Genomic DNA, 25,512 nt, shown 5'->3' with positions numbered 1-25,512 from the left:
ATTATTTCTAGAAGCCAAAACCTAAACCAAAAATCATAACACATCTCCATTAGAGTCTCTCTGCTTTTATTCATTTTACTCATATGTTTCATTTAAGCTAGAAATCCATGCCAAATTACACACCCAGGACAATGTCAACTGTGTATTTTAAAATTTTTATCAACTATTGACTGCCTATTCAGCCATGCTGCAAGACGAACTATGACCCTCAGGCTAAAGACTTACACTCTAAGAGAGCCAAGAAAAAAATGCAAATTCATTCATTAGTCAATCAACAGATATTCCCTGGGCACTCAGCATGCCAGACACTGTGCCAGGCTCTGGGGTACAAAGGCAAAGAAAAATACACACACAGAAGGAGTTCACAGTAAAATGAAAAAGGACATGTGTAATGGTCATCTCTGCAAGCACACTGAAGATGCTAACTCAAATACATCCCTTATTGTAAGTTAATATCAGCTCCCCATCACCATCCCTGTATCTCCCAGTGCTCTTGGTAAGATTCCCCAGAAACTGAGGCTAAGTATCCCCTGTATTCACCAAAGAAAGCAAATTGAATAAATTTGAGCCAGTCATCCAATCAGCAATAGAAACCCAGAAGGTGTATCTCTCATTCCTCAAAAATGTACAATGTCATCAAGGAGTCTGAACATGCACAAAAAAATAAGAACACTTACAAGCAAGTTCAAACGAAGGTGGTGCAGGATATGCATGTGCATAAGTGTCTAACGAGGTAAACGTATAGTGGTTAGGAACCACTGACTTCCCATGGTTTGTCTGAATTTTGAATCATATTGCCTAACCAAAGTGACAATAATTCTCAAACTGAATCAAAGGTACGATTTTCCTCTCTATTCAAGGCCTTTGGGACAGAAGAAAGGTTCAATAAAACAGAAACTACAATAGAGCCTAAGCTAGGTTCTTTCTAAATTCACGAGCTTTTTCAATTCACTAAGCAAATATTCGTTGAGCGCAGAAGGCAAACAGATGCTCTCGGTTAAACACTATGAGGGATACAAAAAAGAAAAGACACAGCCTTTGGTGCTTTGTTTTGAAATCAACATCACTGTTAATTTTTAAAAATTAATTTGCATAATGAATGACACATAATAATATATGTGATAGAAGAATTCTCTCTTCCTGCACAACCCCTTTTTTTATACAAGGCTATGAGAAGACATGTGGAACTTGTAACCAGTATTTTGCTTTGTTTTCATGTAGTACACTGGTTCTCAACCCTGGGGGCTTTGAAAAAAAACATGGACCCCATCCATGTCTTGAGATTATGATTCCATGAGTCTGAGGTAGGGCCTTGGCCTACCTTTTTTTTTTTTTTTTCCTTTTTTTGAGATGGAGTCTCGCTCTGTCACCCAGGCTGGAGTGCAGTGGCGCCATCTCGGCTCACTGCAAACTTCACCTCCCTGGTTCAAGCAATTCCCCTGCCTCAGCCTCCCAAGTAGCTGGCATTACAGGAGCATGCCACGACACTTAGCTAATTTTTTTGTATTTTTGGTAGAGACAGGGTTTCACCATGTTGGTCAGACTAGTCTCGAACTCCTGACCTCAGGCAATCTGCCCGTCTTGGCCTCCCAAAATGCTGGGATTACAGGGGAGAGCCACCGTGCCTGGCTGGCTCTGGCATTTCTTCATTTCATCAGATGACATTAACGTGCATCCAAGGTTAAGAACCACTGCCATAGTGTGACTTCTAGGCAATAACTTTCCTCAAGTGCCTCAAAGAAACAGAGATTAGCACTTGGATCCGACTCATGAAATGGAAGAACTTTAGGTCAGATGACCCCACAGAGAGAGCCCTCTAGCTGACCACAGCTCTGTCCCCAAGTCCTCAGAGGGACAAGAAAAGTCATGGAAATAAGGAAGAAACCACCATTGCCTGAGGTTCAAGGGGACCTCACCCTTCCTTTTCCTCTTACCCCCAACTCCAGCAGGACCAGCTCCACCGCCCCAGCAGCAACCACAGAGAGTAATGATTGCCATTGCTACCATCTATGGAAAGCTTGCTCACTGCTAATTAATTATGTTAATCCTCTCAACAACCCTAAGAGGTCTTCCTATTTACAGATAAGGACATTGAGACTTAAAGTGGGTTTATTCATTTGTTTATTCAGGAACAATATGGAGATCCAAAACGTAGGGAGATGCAGGCACTGCCTCAAGGAATTGGCCATTAATGTGATTAAAAGTCAGTTTGGATCATTCAGGAAGGAAAGATCACATGCTGTTGAGATCAGGGAAGGCTTCATGAAGGAAGAGGCATTTGAGCTGGGACGTGACAGCCTTCAAAAATGGGTAGGATTTGCATGGGCTAGTGATGGGCAGAAGGCTTTGAGAGCAGAGGCGTAGAGGGAAGCCCAAGTGTTTGTGGAGCAAACATGTCCAGTGGATGGATGGGAGATAATGCTGAGAAGTGGGCTATGACCAAGCCTAGAAGCTGAATTGCCTGGCTAGGAGAATGGATTTAGTTTGGGAAGCAATAAGCAGCCACTAGAGGCTTGGAGCAGAGAAATAATTACCTGAAACTATCTCAGTAATATAGTGAATGAAGTACAGCATGAGGAAAGATTAGAGGAGACATCCAAGGTATTGCACCTGCCCAGATACCAGGTTAGGTACCTTACCAGGTCTGACTGCTTGGAGCCAGAACCCCGAGATCCTGGATCCCAGATCATCATTCCCCATTCACCACATTGTCTGCCTTGGGTGAGAGGTGATCCTCAATCTTCAACTGCCCTAGCAGCTTCCTTCCTCATCTCCTTGGCCAGGAGCCCCTGAAGGAGCGGTCTTGCTTTGGGGCACTTTCTCCCCAGTCTGAGCCAGCAGCCCCTCTCCAACACTCCTCCTCTTCATGAGTGGATAGTGGCAGGAGGGGCAGTGAGACAGGTTGGTTGATGTCTTCTCTGTCCATCTCTCTGGCTGGCTTGGGGTTTGTTTTGGGCTCAGAGCAATGGCAGATGAGATCAAAGGCAGCCATCAGAGCATAAACCCATTAGCTGCCTGGTCCCCAAGTCCCCCAGTCCCGGCTGTCTTGCTCCATTAGAAACAGTCTACTGAAATAAGCACTTTAGAGCCGGGATTCACCAGGCAACTCCTATCTGCTACTGCATGCAAGCCGGCTGCTCCCTGAGAACAGGAAAGAAACATACTTATCTGCTGGATTGTCTTCCCTTTTGCAGACTCAGCCAGGGACCAATTCATTCTGCATGCTTCTGGAGCCATCCTTGAACACTGAGTCCTGCATTTCTGAACTGTGTTCAGCCCAAATCCTTCCACCAAAGATTAGGCTGCAGGCAGGCACTCCCATTCCAGGGAGCAGAACTCTTATAGTGGCACAGCCTTAATCTAGTTAGGGCCTTCATCATGAGGAGTAATAAGCCTGGACCTCCAACATGGGTTTGGTCTAAACCTGCGACTTCCTAATCAGGTCACTTCACTTAGCAAAGACTCTATTTTCCCATTTCTAGGTGAATGTGTGTGTCGCTGGGGGGGTGGGGAGGAAGGTTGAGGCTTCAAGTCTTTTGTCCCTGGCTCAACCAGATCTGCTTTTATCTTTTGTGTATATCAGGCTTCCAAATATGCTTTCATCTGAAGAAAAGACTTGATGACTTAATTTTTTAAAATCATCATCAGAGATGAACTTTAAGGTCTATTCCAGCTCTAACATTTGCAATTTTTATTCATTTTCTATAAAGATGCAAACAGACTTAAGAGGATAATAATTCAGTTATCAATAAATATCTAAGCAGAAATTAGCAATGATAGAACCCAGGTCAGGCTGCAGAGTTCAGGACGGGAGAAAAGGACAGGAGTATTGCAAAGATCTGTGAAGCCCGTTGCGGAGTCCAGCCAGCAGACATCATGCTGACAAAGATGCAGTATCAAACATACACACACAAACACACTCAGAAAAATGTTTCCTATATCACATTATCTACAAAGTACATAAATATCTTCCCAATGATATATTGATGTCTTTAGAAATTGCATCACTCCACTTAGATGCTCCCCAGGACAGGGATTAAATCTCATACACATTTTTGGTATCTCCAGTGCCCAGTACTGGGCCTGGTTCAATAAATGCTTGTTGAAATGGACTTCTCTAGAACCTCTCAGAAACACAGTACACCTGAATTACCTAAGTGTATAATACTATCACCTGGGAATAATCCTAATAATACCAAGTTACTGCTATAGAGCATTGCATGTCTTGAGAAGTGATTTTTAAATCCACATCTTCTTTGACATGCCTAAAAAAATCCCTGTAGGGTAATCAGGGCAAGTATTTGTAACCCCACGATAAAGAAGAGGAAACTGAAACAGAAATGAGTTAAAGTGGTTTGCAAAAGATTACACAACTCCTGCCTTCATCGTACCAGTTCCAATCTCTTTACTCCTCAAGATCAAAAATCCAACAACCACAAAAAGAGAAGCTCAAACAATGAAATGACAGAGCACAGAGGAGACTGGTCCTGCCTGCTGCTCCCACTCCTAGACACTTCCTCCTCCCTTCACCCCCAAATTGTACTTACAAGAGACCCAGGTCACAGAATGAACATGTTTCCATCATGAATCCCTCTCAGACCAGTCCTGGGTGAGGAAGGCAGGATGCATAGGAATAATCTGCCCAGACGATCCAGAGTCCAGCACACTGTAGCTAACACCAAGGCCTTTTGTCCAGTGTCATCTCGTTAACCGGGCAAAGCATTGCTGCAGTGTGGTTCCAGAGCCCAAGCCCAGAACACTGCTTAGGGTCTCAGGCTGCTGAGCTTCCCCAGCACTTGGCAAGCTTAATATAGCTCCCCAAAGCCAAACTTGGCCTTGGACTCTGCACACAGCCCAGTTGGCCAGGACCAAAGCTTCCATCTGACCTTTCAACCCCAATCCCTCTGTACAGACATATGGTCCAGGAATAGCGGCCCTGCTAGTCACACAGCTCTGAAGATGAATTGACTGGCCAGGTTTGGCTCAATCAGACTTGAGTGTGGTTGCTAAAAGCAGCCTCAGAGGGATGGTGCCTTGCCCAATTCCTACCCACAGGATCTGTCTACCACCTCACCCTATTTTATTTCTTTTTAGATATTATGATTTTTATTTGAAACTATCTTGTTTATTCCTTAGGTTTTGGCCTGTCCTGCCTGCTATTGTGTGATTGCCATGAGAGTAAAGACCTTGGCCACCTTATTCCGTGCTTATCCCTAAAACCTAGGACAGTATCAATTAGTACCTGATGCATAGTAGGTCCACATAAATAGTTATTGGGATGAACGTCAATGCTCTTTGCAAAACTGTACTTTCATCCCAAAACTACAATGTACTTTCTGTCTCTAACTACCAGATTTTACTCGCCTTCCTGGACTCTGTTCACAGGAAAGAAAGGAAATAAACAAACCTCATACATTATGAAGCATAGGGTATCAATGGCCCTGCTGATTACAGTGGGTGGGGGTGGCATAAATACATGTACACCCCCACTGCTGCCCCATCCCCACTCCTCTGAGCAGTTTTATACTCTCACTGGGGTTAAGGAATATATATTGAGCAGTTTATAGGTCCCTCTCTTTGCTCCCTTCAGGTCTGCTCCTGCGTCCAGGACAGCACACAGGCAGCACTGAAGTGCAATGGATCTGCATAATGTGGCCACCTCTCCCACAAGATTACCCGGGAGCACTGATTATCCATCTTTTAATCCTTGGCAGCCAACAGGAAGATCTTGGGGTCACTGTGCAAGTCAGCATATATCACAGCATTAGGCAAATGCAGGGTTGTGAACACAGGGCTGCAAGCCAGGGGACAGGTTTTCATTGTGGCTCTGTTTTTGACTGACCGTGTGAGGCTGCACAAGTCACTTGGGCTCCCCAAGTCTTGGTACTTCATTTGTGGCATAAAGGGTTTGGACAGAATGAGTGATCCTCATTTGAGCAAGAGTGGGGCAGTTAGGATCCCCTGTGGGACTTTTGCTACCTTCACAAGGGCCAAAATATGGGATGAGAGAGAAATGTGTACTCTGAAAAAGGTCCTACAGGTGAGAACCATAAGACTAGAAACTGGGGTGAAGATTACTGGCCAAATTATACCCAATAAAGTAGTTTATTTGGCCTGAGGAATGCTTTAAAAGTCTTTGAATTTGAACAGCTTTGAGGGAGCAGGGCAGCTCTCCACAGTCCACACCTGCCCCATTAACTTACACACCCCTTCCTTCACTCACCTGTGTTACTTGACTGGCCCCAGCTCCTGGAATCCCTACACTAGCTGATCTCGAAGGCCGTCTCCAAATTATCTAATCTATGGAGCAATACATTTTTGAAGTCCTTACTGGCTCTATGCTATAACTCCACATGAATTTGCTTTCAGACCCCTAGAATACGAGGTGTCTCAGAGAAGACTCTAGGCATGGTCACTGAAGTTCTCTCTGGAGTAGCAGAAAATGCTGACATAAAAGAAGCCCTTCCTCCTCTCCAAAACTATATTCAAAGGAGGCTTTGGGACTGCATTAGTCAGTGATCTCCAGAGAAACAGAATCTATAGGAGGTGTGTGTGTGTGTGTGTGTGTGTGTGTGTGTATTTTAAATTTTATTATAAGCAATTGTCTCACATGATTTTGGAGGCTGATAAGTCCCAAGATCCACAGGGTGAGTCAGTGAGCTGGAGACCCAAAAAAGCTCATGGCATACTCCAAAAGCCAGCAGGCTTGAGACCCAGGAAGAGCAAATGCTTCAATTCAAGTTCAGAGACAGGAAAAACAATGACGGCACAGTTCAAAGGTCATCAGACAGGAAAGTTCTCTTACTCAGAGGAGGGTGAGCTTTTTTGTTCTATTCAGATCTTCCACTGATTGGATGATGCCCACTCACATTAGGGAGGGCAAACTCCTTTACTCAGTCTACCTATTTAAATGTTCATCTCATCCAAAAAACACCCTCTCAGAAACATCCAGAACAATGTTTAACCAAATATGAGGGCATCCTATGGCCCAGTCAAGTTGACACACAAACGCTCTGACAGTTCTGCCTCTAGGTGTGCTGGTAGTTGGGGCAGCAAGGACTCTGGCTGTTATACAGGGAGAGATGACGGTATGGCAAATGAGATTATTGTTCCTAATACTTCACTCCTTTTAATTCTTCATATTCTTTGCATTGTTTCTCTGCAGTACCTCCCACTAGTATAGACACAGCCTTCTTCCTTGCCCCATCAGTGTTGGAATCTGTCATATGTTTTGTTTTGTTTTGTTTTGTTTCAGACGGAGTCTCACTCTGTTGCCCAAGCTGGAGTGCAGTGGCACGGTGGCACTATCTCAGCTCACTGCAACCTCCGCCTCCCAGGCTCAAGCAATTCTCCTGCCTCAGCCTCCTGAGTAGCTGGGATTACAGGCACCTGCCACCACACCAAGCTAATTTTTTGTATTTTTAGTAGAGACGGGGTTTCACTGTATTAGCCAGGATGGTCTCCATCTCCTGATCTCATGATCCGCCCACTTCGGCCTCCCAAAGTGCTAGGATTATAGGCATAAGCCACCGTGCCCGGCCTGAATCAGTCATATGGTTTTCTTAAGCTGATGGAATATTAGTGGGCATGATTTGAGCACAGGCTTCACTGTGCTTTCTGGATTGGGTTTGGACTTTTGCATTTCTATGATACACCATGAGAAAAGCATGCCCCAAGTAGCTGCTACTCCTACTGAAATATGAGGAGCCTGCAGCTGAGCCCACTCACCCACCATCTGAAGCAAAGCCATCTGTCCTAGCCTAAGGTAGACATATGAGTGAGAAGATAAGTGTTTGGGGATTTTTGTTATGCAGCATTACTGCAGCAATAGCCAAACACTACAAGATGGGAAGGATGATGACCTTAGTGTGGCGTTGCTAGAAGGAAGTAAAGACATCCGGCCATCCTATAGGCTCTGCAGAGTAGCAATCTAGCATGTACCATGCACATACCTCTTCTCCTCCATCATAGCAGAAGGCACTCGAGATTAAGGTAAAGTTTCCTTTCCAACCTCCCATAGTCTCAGAGACAGCATGTAGTGCAGTCTGCCTTGTTCTCAATTTATCCATTGACATACCTGCCTATTTCTCCTCTCATTTGTAAGCTCCTGGAAAGCAATGGCCATTTCCTGATCATTTCTACACTGCCTTTAACAAGAGCACGTGGCACTTCAGTGACTCAATAAATGCTCATGATTGAATTGAAAAGAATAAAAGGGGTCCATTCTGCTGAGAGATGTTGAAATCACAGCCAGGGCTGAGCCGCTAAAACTACAAGGGAGGCTCCCTTTTGGTCACAGTCTCCTGGACCATGAGGAGTTGTCAGTTCTTCAGGACTGCTCAGCCTGAGGACACATGCAATGAAGGCCCTGCCTGAGGGACATCTGCAGAGACCATCCAAACCCTTTGGCAAGCACGCATTATGCACCTGCTGAGTGCTGGTTCTGCTCCAGGAGCAGCCTGGGTGAAACCATGTAAGATGGCTGGAAAGGCCTTGGAGAGGAAGAACACTTACCTGAGAGCTGGGTGGGGCAACCAAGTTGATTCCTGGAGGCGCTGCCAGTGCTCCTGAGGGTGGGCCCATAGCAGAGGTGATGACTCGATATGGAGAGCCCAGGGCATTGAGGGGGGTCCCCACTGCACTCAGAGTCCGTGGGGCACTCACTGGGGTATCCGTGTAGCTGGGGTGGCTGTCCATTGGCTTCCCTGTGGACAAGGCTGCTGATGGGCTCATGGATGTAGAGCCAGTGTGGCCAGGGGAGCCTATAAGGAGAAGAAGAATATAGATGGTGGGAGGTTGGGGAACATGGAAAGGGGCCCTAGGGGACAGAGGCCCAGCCCCACCTTTCTTTCCTGTATCCTGCCCCTCTTTTAGCCACACCTACACACCTGTTAGCCCTAGGCGCTCTCACCTACACTACCCTGGTGGTATAAAGACAAGCTCACTCGAGGGACACAGAGGGGAGAGGGCCTGCCCTAGGACAGAAATAAGCATGGATGTTCTCTGGGGCCTAGCTTGGAATCCACTCTGGACTATGCTGGATCCACAGCCAGTGCAACAAGGGGCACAGCCCGGAAGCCCCTGGCCTGAGTGACTGTGGCCTGGGCCAGCCAGCCAGGGAAGGTGAGTCTATACCAAACCTCGATGGGGAGAGTGAGTAGGTTCCCAGGCTGCTCCAGAATTCCCTGACTAGAACTCATATTGCTCTGATAATTGGGGCAGGGCTGAGATGCATTCATTTATATGCAACAAACATTTATTAGGGTGCCAGGTGCTGGGGATTCAGAGCTGAAGAGCACACAGTCGCTGACGTCAGGAGTCACATTCCATAATAATGATGGGGAAGGCAGTGGCTGTTGTCATATCCCTAGTTTCCTATATCTATTGAAGCTTTATGTACATGATGTTCTTGTTCTGTCCTTCTCTATAGTACAGGGTTAATTAGCACTCAGGGGAGAAAACTTGGAATGGCTAGGCATGGCTTTATGGCCACAGAGGCCCAGGAAGCATAGGAAGGCAAGTGCAGACCAGACTGCCGAGACCATTTCTGCCTCCAAGAATAGAATGCTGCCGCCAAAAGTGTCTGTGGAACAGGGTCTGGGTGAAGAGGTCATCAGTATCACTTTCTTCCAATAAATTGAACCCACATTCCCCTGTAGTCAGTAGCAAACTCGAGATGAAACAGGAGAGTGCCCTCCTGTCATCTTGGGAGCCCCACATGGAACATTCTCTCCAGAAGAGAGGAGCTATAAGCTTTAGGATCTGTAGCAGCAAAGCAGAGACTAGAAAACACCACAGGGCAGCCCACCGTGGATCACATCACTAGATCCCTGTGCAGCTAGCATGCAAGAACAGATGTAAAGAAGCCATGTGCACAGTAGCTGCACGCAGCATATCCATGGCACCCAAGCTGTCCACGTGGATAGAAAGGGAGAGGATTAAATGCTCAGTAAGCACGATCTGCTGGAGAAGCTACCCCATTCTCAGATGCCTACTGTGGGTCAGACATCTTGCCAAGCAGATGGGATAAGAAGTGGAGGAACTCATATGCCTGACTTTATGTGGCTCATTATTCATCCAACAAATACTTCTTGAGTGCCTACTACATGCAAGGCATTGTCCTAAGCCTTTGGGCAACATCAGTGGGTGCTAAGTGTAATGTTAGGAGTAGGATGCTAGGGGAAACTGGCTTCTTTCAAGTTCTGGTGGAGAGCAGGAAGTGTCAGAAATATAACTGTGAAACTATTCTTAAACATAAATATCCCACTGGAAAAAATGTCAACCTGCAGTTTCTCTTGGAGCTTCCGCTAGCTTAGTTGAGGGCTACTTGTGGAAGGAAGTCACTCCAAGGAAGCTGTGACCCTCTTGTCATTCTACATATGGAGCTTTGGTCTATCAGGGACAATTGCCTCATAAACAGATAAGTCCCAATACCCCATGTCCTAAGTACCACAATCAAGGAGAAAACACATGCTGTGGGCCCGCAGGGACATGGCAAAGTGGTTAAAATGAATAACTCAAACATTTATTATGTCTCCTCAATAGCATCAGGCAGTTTCCATAACTCTTTATCCTGACAATAAGCCTATGAAAATCATTTCAGCCTTTTGCAGATGAGAAAACTTAGGCTCCATCTAACCCCATACCATTTCCAGTTCCAGGATGACTTACCTCTGCCTCCATTGTCTAGAAGCTCTTATTCAACCTTCAAGGTCTAACTCAAGTGCCACCTCCTCCAGGAAGCTTTTCCTGGTGTTCCTGGTCTGGTTTCCTGCCCTTTTTTGTTTCCTAAAACTGTCTGTTCCTACTCGTATCTTAGCATTTGTTATACTGTATCACCATATTTGTTTACTCCCTGTCTTTCCCACTAAACAAAAAGGAAAAAACCATGTCCAGTTGTGTTTCTGCATCTCTATCAGATTACCTGGCACTGCCCAGGTAGTTAGTGGCAAAGCATCGATTCAAATTGCCAATCTGAAACCCACGCTCTCCTCTGTGTTTGTTGTCAAGGACAGCAAAGATGATTGGAGAGCCATCTGCACCAAGAGTACAAGATGACTCAATTATGAAATGATCTCAAGCTGAAAGTTCATCTGAAGGAGAGAAAAGAGGGCAGTGCTAAAGAACTCAAAGCCAAGAAAACCGAGACTCTTCAGATGGCCACTCATTGGAAAGAGCAGTTTTAGACTCTTCTGAGGCCCTGGGGGCTGTGACATTTAACGAGACCAATGTATACCTTGAGTCTGTTACTAAGATAAAGTGTGACAGGTGAGTTAGGAGCCAGCCCTGACTCAATGGGTGAGGAGCCATGAACTCCACTGGGAAGACAGCTGTCCTTCCCCCATGACCAAGCTATCTGAAGGAAATTGACTTTTCCTTCTTGCTTAGGCTTGCCAAAAACAGACCAGACCACCCTGCAACTTTCCTTTTTATTCTGCTTTAAACAGATCTCAGAGAGACTGCGCCTTCTATTTCTTTATCCTCAGGGTCAAGAACCAAAGCCTGACATCAGGCCTAGATTGAGGGCACAGGCAAGAGCAAGAGTTTGCTTCACACTCATCAACCCAAGAATTCCAGGGTGTGGTCCCTCTGCCACCAGTGACAAAGGGCATTTTAAGTGGTATGTCAGCAAAATTTAAAAAAAAATTAATAGTTTTATATTTATGTTTTCTGTTTCCTTTTGTTTATAGGGAGGGACTGAGCTCTCATTTTTTGTTATAAAATTATCTCCCTAAAGATAGCTATTTAAGCTTTCTTAAAACAGTAAATTGATTTAAGAAAAAGGCTAAGCACAGAGGATATATAAAATATCATGAAAATAGTATGCAAAGAAATGATGTTTAAGAAACATCAACCTGCACAAAAATATACAAATATGGAATTTGAAGAACTCATGAGTTGTTTCAAAAATAAAATGAGATAATGATGTGAAAGTGATTTGAAACTTAAAGTACATTTTTGTTGTTGTTATCATTATTAATAAGAAGTAAGTTAACTTGACTACTTAGCGCAGTGGTGAGAATGGTACATTGTTGAGATACAATGAAATAATGAGTTACAGTTTGGTTCTCAATGGCCTTTAAAATATGATTTATTTCTGTTGAGTCAATGACCCAGAAGAGGTGGGCTATTTTATAACTACATTTTAAAAAATAAAATAGAATTTTAAAAGACAAATACATCTTAGACAAATGCATTTTAGTTCTTTGCCTCTCACAATGTCCCAGTAGTTCTTAGAAATAAATAGCTTTGCTTTTAGACAAGTTAGAAAACAATAACTTTTATGACAACAGTGTTTCTCAATGGAAAATTTATCTATTCTCCCAAATAGACACTAATGCATACCTGTCTGTGATGTTTTTGTCAGCCTCTCTCAGTCCTTTTTTTTTTTTATTTTTCCACAGCCCCATGGAAACGGCAGCCAATACCAAAAGGCACCACCAGTTTTCCAGATACCTGATTATATCTTATTTCTTTTCCTTCCCCACCGAGAGTCTTCTGGTTAAGCTCTGAACTGGGCAGAAAACTGACAGGTTTCCCTTCAGCACCAGCTGCAAGTAGGCAGGCTCCTGTTTGAAGGATGAGTGGTGTTTATTGCAAATTTATCCAGGATAGACTCTGTCTAGCCCTCAGCCTAGGATAAGTCTAGTCCAAATCTGAAGTCAAGGTTTTCCCTAATGCTCCCTTTTGGTCCTTGCAATGATTTGAATGGATGTGTCCTTCCAAAATTTGTGTTGGAATTTAAACCGTAAGAGAGTAGTAACAGGTGGGGTCTTTTGGAGGTGAGTAGGCCATGAGGGCTCCACCCTCATAAATGGGATTAATGCCCTTATAAGAGAGGACTTCAGTGAACTACTTGGCCCTTTCATCTCTTCTGCATCAGAGGATGCATGATTTGTCCATTTTTCCATCCCTTCCATCATGTGAAGCACCATCTTTGGAAGCAGAGAGTGGCCCTCACCAGACACGAACCTGCTCGTGCCTTGATCCTGAACTTCCAAGTCTCCAGAACTGTGAGCAATAAATTCCTATTATTTATAAATTACCTAGTCTGAGGTATTTTGTAGCATAAGACACCAGCAGCACAAATGGCCTGATCCAGTCTCTCAGCCCAATTCACTCTGTGGCATGACGCCTGGCCCCGCCATCCCATCAACCTTGCTCCCTGCCTTCCCCTGGGCCCTCTTGATCTTCCAGCCACCTATGCCAGATGCCTGGAAAATGCAGCAAGTCTGTATTCTGTAGAGTTCATTCTCTTTGCTCAGGCAATGATTTTATTTACAAAATAACTTATCTAATGAAAAAGCACTAATGGATTTCCTCAAAAGGTTTTCTTCTATCCTGGTAACATACCCAAGAATAGCATCGCATACTCCTGGTTTTCATTTCCCCCAGTAAGGAGCTGGCACTCAGTCACCTGAAAGATCCCTTCCAGCACTAATGTTTCATGAGCATTGGGTAGGACATGGCTCATTGGCATTGAAAAGAAAGAAGTGCAGATGTTGGTGGTCTGGAATGGTCTGAGTCTGGACCAGATGCTGAGGGGTACCTGTCACCATCAATTGGACTATGTTAGGCCTTCAAACCATTTGGCATTCCAATTAAAGGTGCTAAGAGTGTCACCAGGAGCCAAAGCTGAGAAGGGAATCTGTACAGTGCATAACTCTACAATGACTCCAGAAGTCCCTGTGTGCATTGATGGCATTATGGCTTCAGGGATGCAGGACTGAGGAGGAGATAACAGCTCAGAAGTCAGAGTTCTAGGTTGAGGTTCTGCCACTTTCCAGCTATGTAAATTTGAGCACCGAACATGACCTCTGTAAACTGCAGTTTCCTCATTCATAAATTGAGACAAATAGGCCTAATTCAGAGGACTGCTGAGAGCTCCTGAGACTATGAGGTCCATTAATTTTTTGTTAATTAATGTATATAACTAGGTATAAAGTTTACCAACAGAAATTATTTGCATAAGAAAGCAATGTCCCTGATGTTTACCAGAACCACAATCTCTAAACAATGAATTGCATGTGTGTGTGTGTGTGTGTGTGTTTGTGTCAGAGAGAGAGAGAGAGAAAGAGAGACTTACTGAGAAAGGGGACACAAAAGCCAGGGTACTTAGAACTACAGAATTCTTACCAAGGTAAGGAAGTTGCTTAGCAACCTCATCCTCAGCCAATAAAAGCAAAATGTCAAGCATGCAGTTTTTCTGACTGGCCAGACAAGGGAGCAAATGGCCTGGTGTTTCCACCCCTTTGCTGCTGTGCCAGGAAGGGTAGAGAGTTTGCTCTCCCATTAGCAACCCTCTTCAGGTTGGATGGAAACTTGTAATGAATCATTGATAATGGCTAATGCCCACCCATGGGGAAAGGGACAGAGCTAAAGACTTGGCATTTTTCAGAGTCAGGAGTCTCCATATGAAGTCACGGGAGCACCATGGGGCCCTATCCCACTCTGATCTCTCCCACGGTGGAAATGTCACACACCAAAGCCTGCCTCTGTTCCTCCAGTAGAGGGATATGGTGTGAAGGCCCAACAATCATAGGATTCTCAGACATCTGGCTTGTTTTTCTTTGTCTGCAGCAAACTTACTCATATATCCTTTCCCTGCTTGGCTCTTAACACAGACATGCTGCCAAGCAAGGTCGGCAGGAGATTGCCAGGCACAGGCACTTCAACCAACAACTGACTGTCACCTCCTCCGTTGTGTAACAATAACAATAACTTATATTTACTGAACAATTGCCACAAGCCAGACATGGTTCTAAACACTTTTTACATGTTGAGCATCTCTAATTTAGAAATCCCAAATCCAAAATGCTCCAAAATCCAAAACTTTTTGAGCACTGACATGACTCTCAAAAGAAATGTTCACTGGAGTATTTGGGATTTTTGGATTAGGAATGCAAAACCAGTAAGTACATAATGTAAATATCACAAAATCAAAAGAAGATTCAAAATCTGAAATATCTTGATTCACAAGCATTTCCAATAAGGGATACTCAGCTTGGAGTGGCTAACATTTATTAGGCACCTTCTATGTGCCACGCACCCTTCCAAGGGCATGGCATGCCCTTGGAACATGTACCTATGGTACATCTTGAGAACATGTACCATATTCTCAAGGGCGCTTGGAAATAAGGTACTATTAGTATCCTCATCCGCCTTTTACTGACAGGAAAGTGGAGCCACAGGGAGATTGAGCAAACTGCCCAAGACCCCCTAGCTGGTAAAGAGCAGGGCCAGGATCCAAATCCAGGCAGTCTTGTGCCAGGGCCACTGTGCTGAACTCCTGCACTGCGCTTGCCACTTGCCAGGGTGGAGGGGAGATAGTGGAAGGTAAGCTCAGATAAGCCCCAAACGGGTGGATTATGTGTAAGAACAACTAAGATACTCAATTCTTACCCTATGCTCTTCACAACTTACTTATGGATCATAATGCATTCTTTTCCTTTTGAACATACATAATTGCACCAAATGAACAAAATGACTAGGGGCAGGGGACTGGGCCCCCAAAGGTGCTAATAAAACAAGGATTAAAATACTTTTCCAGGTGGACCTCAATTTATTTTAATATGTGAAACTCAATTTTGCATTCTGGAGTAGAGGTTGGCACACTTTTTCTTTCAAAGGTCAGACAGTAAGCATTTCAGTCTTGCCGGCTGTACCATCTCTGTGACAACTACTCACAATATCCTCTGTAGTGTGAAAGCAGCCACAGTCAATGCGTAAGCTAATGCACACAGATGTGGCTGCATTCCAATAAGCTTGCAGACCTCTAGGGGATCATTCTGGAGAAGTTTTACTACCATTACCATTTCTGATTGCTCTTCAGTTAGCAGTGATCCCCAACACCTTAGCTCCACACTGCTCTTCCTCCAGCTTCCCTGTCACAGAGCTGGATTGACTGTCAAAGCTACACAGAGGGGCCTGCAGATCATCGAGTTCAACCCCTCAGTTACAAGCAAGGACACTGGGGAAAGGAGGTATGGCTTGCCCATGACCTGCGGCTGTTTGTGGTCTTCAAACTGAGTTTCCCTGAGTCCCCTTGGAGCCACCTAGGGTGGCAGGAAGGGGAGGAGAGGGGGCTGAACCACAGTGAGTCCTCCTCCCACCCTTTGGTAAAATAGCTCAATGCCACCAGCCACATGGGGTAAGGGTTAACCTTCCACAGTGTGAGGGTTAAATAAAATCAAGCCTGGAAAATTGTAAACACATAATAAAAGTTAGTTCCCTTTTCTATAGAAAATCTGGAGACTATGGCACTAAATTTAGCTAGAATTTGGTATGTACCCTTTTCTTAGAGGAGATTCGCCTGTTCTTAAAGTGTCAGACAGCACACTATGAGATGCTGACAAAGTAAATAAGACATGGATTCTGCCTCGGAGGGAGCACCATTTTCAGATAACTATGTTTTAACAAATCATCCCAGGGCAGGCACTCATGAGGTCAGACAGAAAGAGAGCCGTGACCTGGGACTTCCAACTCCTATCATTTTCAGGAGACCCTCACTCCAGGCAGTGACCTTGAGAAGTCCTGACCCCCTCCATTTCCTCAAATGCAAATGGAACAACCTGGAGTTCCTTGCCCTCTTTTATCAGCTACTGTAACCAGATGGGGACAGAAGTAGGGGACAGCAAGAGTTTCAAGGTTAAAGATCAATCCCAAACTCCTGGTAGGATTTCAGAATTAACATCCAAACTTGAAAAGTAGAAAAGCCTGTTATCATCTTTAATTCAAAAAGCATTTACAAGATGTCAGAGGAATGGGAAACAAAGTACTTAATGAATATTTTGGAGTGTTTCTTCTAGGCTTGGTTGCCTGGGTTTCATCTCTGTGACTCAACATCTCCTTTGCTCCTCCTTTTCATTTTACTGCTCACTAGTGTCATGGGGAAGCAGCCTCCTGGAGGGTTCAGGGCTCACAGTATCTGTTTTCACAGCCCTAGCAATGTGGAGAGCAGAGGTTGGAGAGCAGGGGAAGAACATCCTAGACCGAGAAGAATGCCAGTCAGTCAGTCAGCCAGCATGCCTGGCTAAGCATCTGCTTGTATATGGGCTGTGTAAGACACCAAGAGCATGAAGCCCATTCCCTGCCCTGGCAGAATGTACAAACTAGTTACAAGCTCTGACGTCTTCAAAATATTTGGAGATTAATTATTTCTGCACATTTTTCTTAGGGCTGAGTTTAAGTGAATGGATTCAAAGAATTCAGAGATTTAGAACCTGAGAACAGATAATGTTCTGAATATTACCCAATGGTAACATGGGACTAGGAATATAGTTCGCTTTATTTTAAGAGACTGCTCTCTTTAGAAGACAATCTATAGAGATTGCCCTGTTCAGATAGAGAGAGCCTATCTGAACAAGAAATCCAGAGAGAGTAATGGACAGAGGTCATGGATTCAAGAGCTGGGTATGCACATAATTGATGTTCAAGGACTTTAGGAACGAGAGGAGAACTGGGGGCACCCTCATTGACATCTGCTTCAAACACTCATTGACATCTGCCTTCGTGGACTAACGGGTACATGATGTACCAGTATACGGAATTGGCTTAAAGGGACAGCCAGTCGGTCCTCGTTAGCAGGATCCCCTGGAGCCTCTCATTTGTTAGGGATGGCATAATGTCCATCTGTACCAGCAAGGTCTATAATTTGGTGCTGGCTGGGAAAGGTGGTGTGCAAGCAAAATGTCATTAATTATATGCAGAAATGTTCACAGAAATTCTGCTAGACTAGACTCAAATTCTAGGTCTATAATAATTTGCAGCAAGCCCTCAAAAGGGCCACTTTATCACTCTAAACCTCAGTTTCCTAATCTGTCTAATGGGAATAATTTCTGCCTTATGGACTACACTGTCAGTTGGAAGTTTGAATGAAATAGACGGTGGCCTCCAGGAGGGGCCCCTCTATCTGTTGTGCTGAGATTGACTCAGCCCTGGCTCAGTGATCCTCAGAAAAAAAGTGAAAATACAGGTTGAGTATCCCTAATCCAAGCATCTAAAATCTGAAATGCTTCAAAATCCAGAACTTTTTGAATGCCAATATGATGCTCAAAGGAAATGCTCATTGGAGCATTTTGGATTTCAGATTTCTGGATTATAGATGCTCAATTGGTAAGTATAATGCACATATTCCAAAATAAAAAAAATCCCAAATCTAAAACACTTCTGGTGTTAAGCATTTTGGATAAGGGACACTTAACTTGCATCAACTCATTTCATAACTACAACACCACTTTAAGGTCGGTAGTTTTATTATCCCCATTATATGGGGATTAAGCACAGGGCTTAGCACAGAATAGGCACTCAACAAATGTTTTTTGACTGATAACCCAGTGATTGGTATGGAAATAAATAGCACATATTTATAAAGAGTTTTAGGAATGTAAGGCATTTTGTAGCAGATGGAATAAACTTGGACCCAGGAGCCAGAAGACCTGCTGTTTTTGCCTATATGGCCTTGGGCAAGTCTCTCAACCTCTCTTCTATAAAATGAGGTGGTTCTTCAAGTTCTAAAAGTCTGGTTTCTAAACAAAAACAACCGACACGGTCTTATTAATTTACAACATAATTAATTCAGAGTGGTGACTAAATTGGTCACGGTATAAACTAGTTTGTATTTGTTCATTCACAAAATAATAACAAAAAAGGTTTGTTAAGCAAATAAGATGGTAGAAGTGTTGAGCCTATTTAAGATACATATGTTTTCAAGCAATTTAAAAAGCATAGTAGGAGCACATTGGCATATTAACGGGGTGTTAATTACAAAAGAATCTTTTAAAGCAGGTTTTCTAAAATCCCCACTGAGTAACCATTAGCTTGTGGTACTTGAAACACAAACTGTTCACATGTGTTACTTAGAAGTAATAAAATTGTAATTTAAAAGTAATCTGCCAACTTGTCACGAATTTAGACTGATTTTTCTCTCAATTGATCCAAATGAGTGAGGTTTTGCTATAATTATATATAATGCTGGTAATAATGAGGCTGATTATCAATCTTTCCCTGCTTTTCACTACCTCCATCATTACAGATTTTAGGGGAGGGGGGCGGGGGTGGAGGAAGATGGGAGGAGTGGGAGCGAGGGGAGGAGGGGGGTGGAGGAGAGGGAGAGAGGCAGGGATGCCACTCTCTCCCTCCCCCTTCCTTCAAGCACTAGAAGCAACCCCAGCTCCCACCCTGAGCAGCTCGTCAGCCCTTCTCTGGGGGCTACATGAATCCAGGTGGAACTGCCCTGTGCGGCTTCGAAAGGCTAGCCAGCTGGTCCGAACTGGGGTTGCGTGAAGCATGCAGCAGCGTCAACCCATCAGCTAATGCATGTTTTCATTCTCACATTCCCACTGAGAGGCTGAGAGGGCTGAGCCTCCGGGGGCAGAAGGAGGGCCTCTTCTACATGCTCTCCACTCTCCAACACATTCCCTGATTTTCCCCCACTGAGGAAGCCAGAAAGGGCTTCCGTAGCAGAGAAGGTTTCCTTCCCATCAGAAGAAAGCTTCTCTCTGCTCCCCATTCACAGGAAATTTAATGTCTAACATCTTGTTTTCTACATCGGTTAAAATGTAAAGCTTCGCACCAGTAAAACAGTTATAAAATACCTTCCCATTCCATCTCAGTATAATGCAGTTATACTCAGTGCAGCCTAAATGTTTATGAGAAAGTACCCTTGAATATGCTGATAATAATTCAAATATAAGAAATGCATATTAGCTAATCCCTGGTGTCTGAGTGGCTCTTATGTGGAAAGAGGAGGGAGAAGAAGATTAGGCTAGGCTGGGAGCCCTGAGGAGGGGAACCCAAACTGGGGGTTGAATTGTGAAGAGCTAGAGTCAAGATGTGGAGTGTTCTAGTTGGCCCAGGGTCAAAATCCTGGGAGAGGCCAAGTATTGAATTGGGAAGGGGCAGGAAGGTCTGTGCTGGGTAACTGCTGTAAGAATTTACAGAGTAGTACAGTATAGTACATGGTAGAGCTGGGATTAAAATCCAGATCTGCTGCTTTTCCTCATATTCAAATGCCACTTTTATCATTTATTAGCCAAGTTCCCTTCGGCAAATTATTAATTTCTCTGTCCCCCAGTTTTTGCATCTGTATAATGGGGGTAATAAAACCACCGACCTTAAAGTTGTGTTTTAGTTATGAAACGAGTTGATACAGGTTAAGTATCTCTTATCCAAAATGCTTAGCACCAGAAGCGTTTTGGATTTTGGATTTTTTTTGGGGGGGGGAATATTTGCATTATACTTACCAATTGAGCATCTATAATCCAGAAATCTGAAATCCAAAATGCTCCGATGAGCATTTCCTTTGAGCATCATATTGGCATTCAAAAAGTTCTGGATTTTGAAGCATTTCAGATTTTAGATGCTTGGATTAGGGATACTCAACCTGTATTTTCACTTCTTTCTGAGGATCACTGAGCCAGGGCTGAGTCAATCTCATGAGAGCCACCAAAGCCCATGCATTCTAGAAAATTAACTTCATTCCTTGGGCCTCTGTGTCTTCTACTTTTAAAAAGAGGAGAAAACACCAGCTTCCTCTGGGAGCCCCTGGCACACCCGCCATCCAAAGCTGGTGGCTAAGTTCTCTGCAGACCTAGAAGCTTCATAATGAGGGGAAGGAAGAGGTGGGGCATTTAGATTACTCTTTGCACAATTTCTTCCCCCAGTTGCTATTCAGCTCTCTATCTCTTGGTGAGATTGTAAATGTTTTAGAAAATAGTTTATACTAAATATGTTCCTTCGTAAATCTCATAAACAGTTACTCCTTTCCACATAAACCTTAACCACTTATGCCCATGATAGGTTCCAATTAGCCACCCACGTATCTGTGGAGGGGAAAAATATGTTCTAGCATATACACACATGTGCACATGCACACATACAAGCAGGTCCAACTCAACCCCTTCTCTATGGCTATTTTCAAGTGAAAAAGCAACTATTCTACATGAATGGTCAGGGTCAGTTGGACAGGACTCTTGCAAATAAGTATGTACCCAAGAGAAGCCACCAATTAATTCTGCAGAGATCACTGTTGCTCTTAACCTATCCGGTGGCTTATTCCTCAATGGCCAGCCCATTGGGCCTGCAACAACCAGTCAGTGCTGAGGCTGCATTTCTGAGGTTGTATTGGAGCACCAGGAGCTCCCTGGGGGTGTGCCGCTGCCCCTGGCTTTGCAGAGCAAATGTGTCACTCACAGAAGCTGTGAGAGGCAGCTCAGCAGTGTGAACTCTGGGAGCTAGTCTGCCTGGGTTCAAATCCCTGGCTGTGCCATTTTCTAGCTAAAAGACCTTAAGCAAGTTATTTCACCTCTCAATTCCTCTGTTTCTTCATCTCTAAAAGGAGTATGAGAACAATGGTAACAGTACCTACTCTTAAGATGGTTATGAGGATTACATGAGCCGAGGCTGGTAAAGTGCTTACAATGGTAGCAAGCATTAGTGTTACAGTGTGTTTGTTAAATGAAATGAGAGAAGTCCTCTCTCTCCCTGATCTCCTTCTCACCCTGAGGATTACTGCACAATTGGATGGGGGGATTACAGGCTTTGTTTTGCCATCTTCTAAGAGGCAGCAACTGTCTCATCCCAGAAAAACAAACCTATTACTGAGCAGCTGGCAAACACTGGACTTGGCAGAGAAGGAGAAAAGAAGGTTTCTCTCATCATCACATGGTAGGGCCCAAAGCTGGGAGATTGGGCACCTTCGTGGAGCCAACAGGTAGCCACCACACTTTGGCCAGTTTGAGCAATCTGTTGCTCACTGATCAGATGATGCTCTGACATCTAGTAAGCATGATCCCAGACAAAAATCTCAGGTGTTATTTCCAAAAGGTGACTTTGCTTCCCTGGAGACTCTTATACGAATCATGGGGGCCCTCTGTAATTCCATGTGCTAATATGTAACAGGGCAGGGGGTTATATACCAAATATTTTAATAAGTGCAGTGCAACTTGCTGCACTGTGGCAGGGGAGGTTAGAGGCCAAAGGTGACGTCCACTCTAATCCTGCTTTCCCCTGTGCCTGCTTGTGAGTCCTCTGTCCCTCTCCCTCATCACAGAAAGCTCTCAAACAGACCTCCCTGCAGATGGGGGCAGAGTCCTTTGGCTCAGCATTTAGGCCTCCTCTTAACTGGCGCATGCCAACAAAATGGAAAACCTCAACAGAACTAAACAAAATAATTGTTCTCCTCCCTCAAGTATGACATAGAAAAGCAGCTTTAGAGGAGACATGTAGACAACCTACATGACCCTTTCCCCTCAAGTTCCCTATACTATACTGAACTATTTCCTTCCATAGCTGAACCATTGTGTTTCCTTCTATCTGAAATCTAATTACACTAAATACCAGAGCCCCCACAATTATGAAAATCTGTGCCAGCAAAATATGAGGGTCTTTGTGGATTTAATTTTACTTTCCCAGATTCCTTATTTATTATTTTACAATAATGTCTGATTTTTAACTATTTTGCATGTTAGTCCCTGAGTAAAATAGAGGGGAAGAAAATATTGTATTAGGTAGCAAATATATGGACAACACTATAGCAGCTGTTTTTCACATGCTAGCTCATTTAATTTTCACAATACTCTAAGGATGAGATTATAAATCCCATTTTAGAGAGAAAGGTGCTAAGGCTCAGAGAGGTTCACTAGCTTGCCTAAGGTCACACAGCTAGTAAGTGAAAAACTGGGAACCAAACTCAGCACACTACCTCTTCCTGCCTCCTCTTCCTCCTCGTGCTCTTTTCACTATATTAAAGCAATAATATTATAAATTTGAGTAAGGGACTTTTCTGGAAGTGTTCTGCAGCTCAGCCCCATATAAATTTGGACTAGTCCCTGCCTTCCTTTGAGCCTCAGTTTACACATCTATAAGATGAGAGCCTAAGATGCTGTTTCAGGTCCTTAGGATGCTAACAATCCAAGATTCCAGACCCCATGGAATTTTAACTAGATCTTCTTTCTCTGGCTCTTACTTTAGTTCTCTCCCTAAGTCTTTCTAGCTTCAACCCTTTTATTCACCCCAACTATCTCCAAGGGTCTCTTTGGCATTAATGAAGCCATAGTCTCACAGACCTTGGGGGGCCCAAGAATCTGGCCGAAAATGAGCATGCACCTCTTACAAATGAACTAAGATGTAAAGGAAAAAGCAATTCTCAGCTCTGAATGGGACTGAGGTGGGAATTGAAGAGGGTTTTCACATCTGGAGCCCAACCATAGACTAGAGATCAAATGCCCAGTTCACAGCATCGGCCACCACTCTCACTCTGTCATCAGACTGGCCCAAAGAACTTGAACACCACCTCGGGAACATTTCCATGGCCCTCACCCCAAGTCCAAGTACAACCTACGTTTGCTATTACACACATCATGCAGTATTATAATGTGTCTGTGTAACAAGCCTGTGCCAGTCCCAAAGAGCAGAGACTGTATTTCATTCATATTTGTATTCCCAGTGCCCAACACCATGCCTGCCTCATAAAAACTACCCTGAATGAATGTGCAAACTCCCAGGTCTAACACCTCCTGGTGACAGAGATCACTTCTACCTTGCAGTGTTTCACCATGCCTCCCAGAGGGTTCTGCCCAGCCAAGTTAGGTAAGCTTTACTCCCAAGCCTTCAGATGAATTGGTCCACGAAGGAAGTCTGGAGAGCAGGGACTTTTCAATTCTCAAGACCTTATAAGAATTTCTGCTGTCTTGCCTGCCAGAATCTTCCTTTGGCTCCCAACAACATAAGCTACATGCCTCCAACTGACAAGCGAGAGGCCAGTTGGTCAGCTGTTGCTTCCATTTACTCAGAGCTGGGCGGCTGTACTGTTTCTGTCACTAAATCAGGGGATCCTTGGGACGGATGTGCTTGGGCGTTAAAGCAGCCTGAGGACCTAGTCTCCGGAAGCTTCTGTGAAGTGTGACTGGGCTGCCCTGCCTGGCACAGTGACTTGAATCTTCAGTTTGCCAATTCTCTAAGTGCCCCAACCCCCCATCCCCAGATCTCTACCCCCAGAGTGGAAGTGATTGCAGCAACCCTTGCAGTAGAATTGGGGGCAGCAGCAGGGGAGGAGAGAAGAGGCTATTAGCAAATCAAAAGGAAAGAAAACAGGGGAAGGAAAACACAGTAGCAAATTAAAGCACTATGTTTTCTTTTTAAAAATCCAATTAAAGGGAAATCTGCTTTTGAGTAAAACAATCATGCCCTTGTTACAAAGTATCCCAGGAACCCTCAAGATAAGCAAAACCTTTTTAATCACATTTTTTTCTCATTACAAGTTGGCTAATAGGAACATCATAGTAATTCCCTGTTAACTCTTCCACTTTTCACACCCACACAAACACACTGAGTTATAACAATGCTCTTATTCTATCTTTGTCTCAGACACATTCTCAAGCATGTTGGTTTACTCTCTCCTTAGAATATCCACATATCCTCATTCTGATATGCAAACGTATCCTCACCTACAGACCATTCTCTCCTCCTCTCCTCTCTCTCTCATGCACGCGTGCACACACACGCTGAAATGCTATATACACACTATATATGCATATAAACATATATGTTCTCCTTTTAATTCAATACTAATCCAGTCATTCGTATTTCCCAATTTCTTCTCAGTCTCTCATACAGGTCCGCGCAGTGAAGCCCAAGGGAGATACTTACCTCCATAGCCTGCGGGAAACTTCATGAAGTGAGAATAATTTCCATACATGTTTACTCTTCAGTTCATGTTCCTCTCCTGTGCAGCTTCTAAATATTACTGCCTCGCTCGGCTCCCAGGCACAGCCCGGCTTTCTTCAACTTGGGCTAACAAGAGTGGTCATCGCTTCCTAGCAGCCCGGGGAGCACAGGCTGGGCCAACCCTCTGGGATTAGTCAGGAATCTGCCTCTAGATCGGAGAGTCCACATAGTGCGTTTGAGACGGCTGTGGCGGCAGCAGCTGGTGCCTGTCAGTAATCACGCATAATGCTGCCGCCGCCGCCGCCGCCGTCACCGCTACTCTTGCCACCGCCGTCGCTGCTGCTTGAGATCCTGTTGCTAGTTTGATTAACTCAGGGTTGGGCTGCTGCGTGCGACTCTTCCAGCTCCCAGCGCGTCCCCAGAGGTCCCTACCGGGTGGCACGATCTATTATCTAGGAAGCCAATCGATGTATGACCGCCCGGTGTAGGTCAGGAGAGAGGCGGGAGACGGCAGGGGATGGAAGACTCTTTAGGTGCCTGTTCCTTGACTTGCATCCACAAAAATCAATGGGATTTTATTAAAAATGCATTTTCTCATTCGAGCTTCTATCTGTCCAACGTACTTGGTATTCGATCTGTGAAAGGAGGAGGGGATAGGGTTCAAGAGAGAACAGGGCCATTTCAGAAGCACAAGATTAGAAAAGCGTGATACTCAATCTCCAGCTACGGAAAACTAAAACAGAGCAGCCCTTAAGTTGAGGTGGGCCTCTCCTGCTTGGGTGGCCGGAAGCATTTATCTGTGCTCTAACAATGGGAGTTTGACAAGTGCAGTTGGAGCCAGAGCTT

General features: G+C 44.4%; 1 protein-coding gene across 1 annotated transcript in view; it reads right to left on the bottom strand.

Moving 5' to 3' along the window:
• RXRG (retinoid X receptor gamma) overlaps nucleotides 1-24,960 on the bottom strand; it is a 44,453-nt gene extending 19,493 nt beyond the window's left edge. Inside the window, 2 exon segments of the mRNA NM_001131352.1 lie at nucleotides 8,515-8,762; nucleotides 24,649-24,960. Coding sequence (NP_001124824.1) covers nucleotides 8,515-8,762; nucleotides 24,649-24,697 — 297 coding nt within the window. The 5' untranslated portion in view covers nucleotides 24,698-24,960.
• Between the last annotated feature and the right edge of the window lie 552 nt (nucleotides 24,961-25,512).

Source organism: Pongo abelii, chromosome 1 (assembly GCF_028885655.2).
Source record: "Pongo abelii isolate AG06213 chromosome 1, NHGRI_mPonAbe1-v2.0_pri, whole genome shotgun sequence".
Taxonomy (NCBI): domain Eukaryota; kingdom Metazoa; phylum Chordata; class Mammalia; order Primates; family Hominidae; genus Pongo; species Pongo abelii.
Note: the sequence above shows the minus strand (reverse complement) of the source record. Positions and strands in the feature narration are given on the sequence as shown.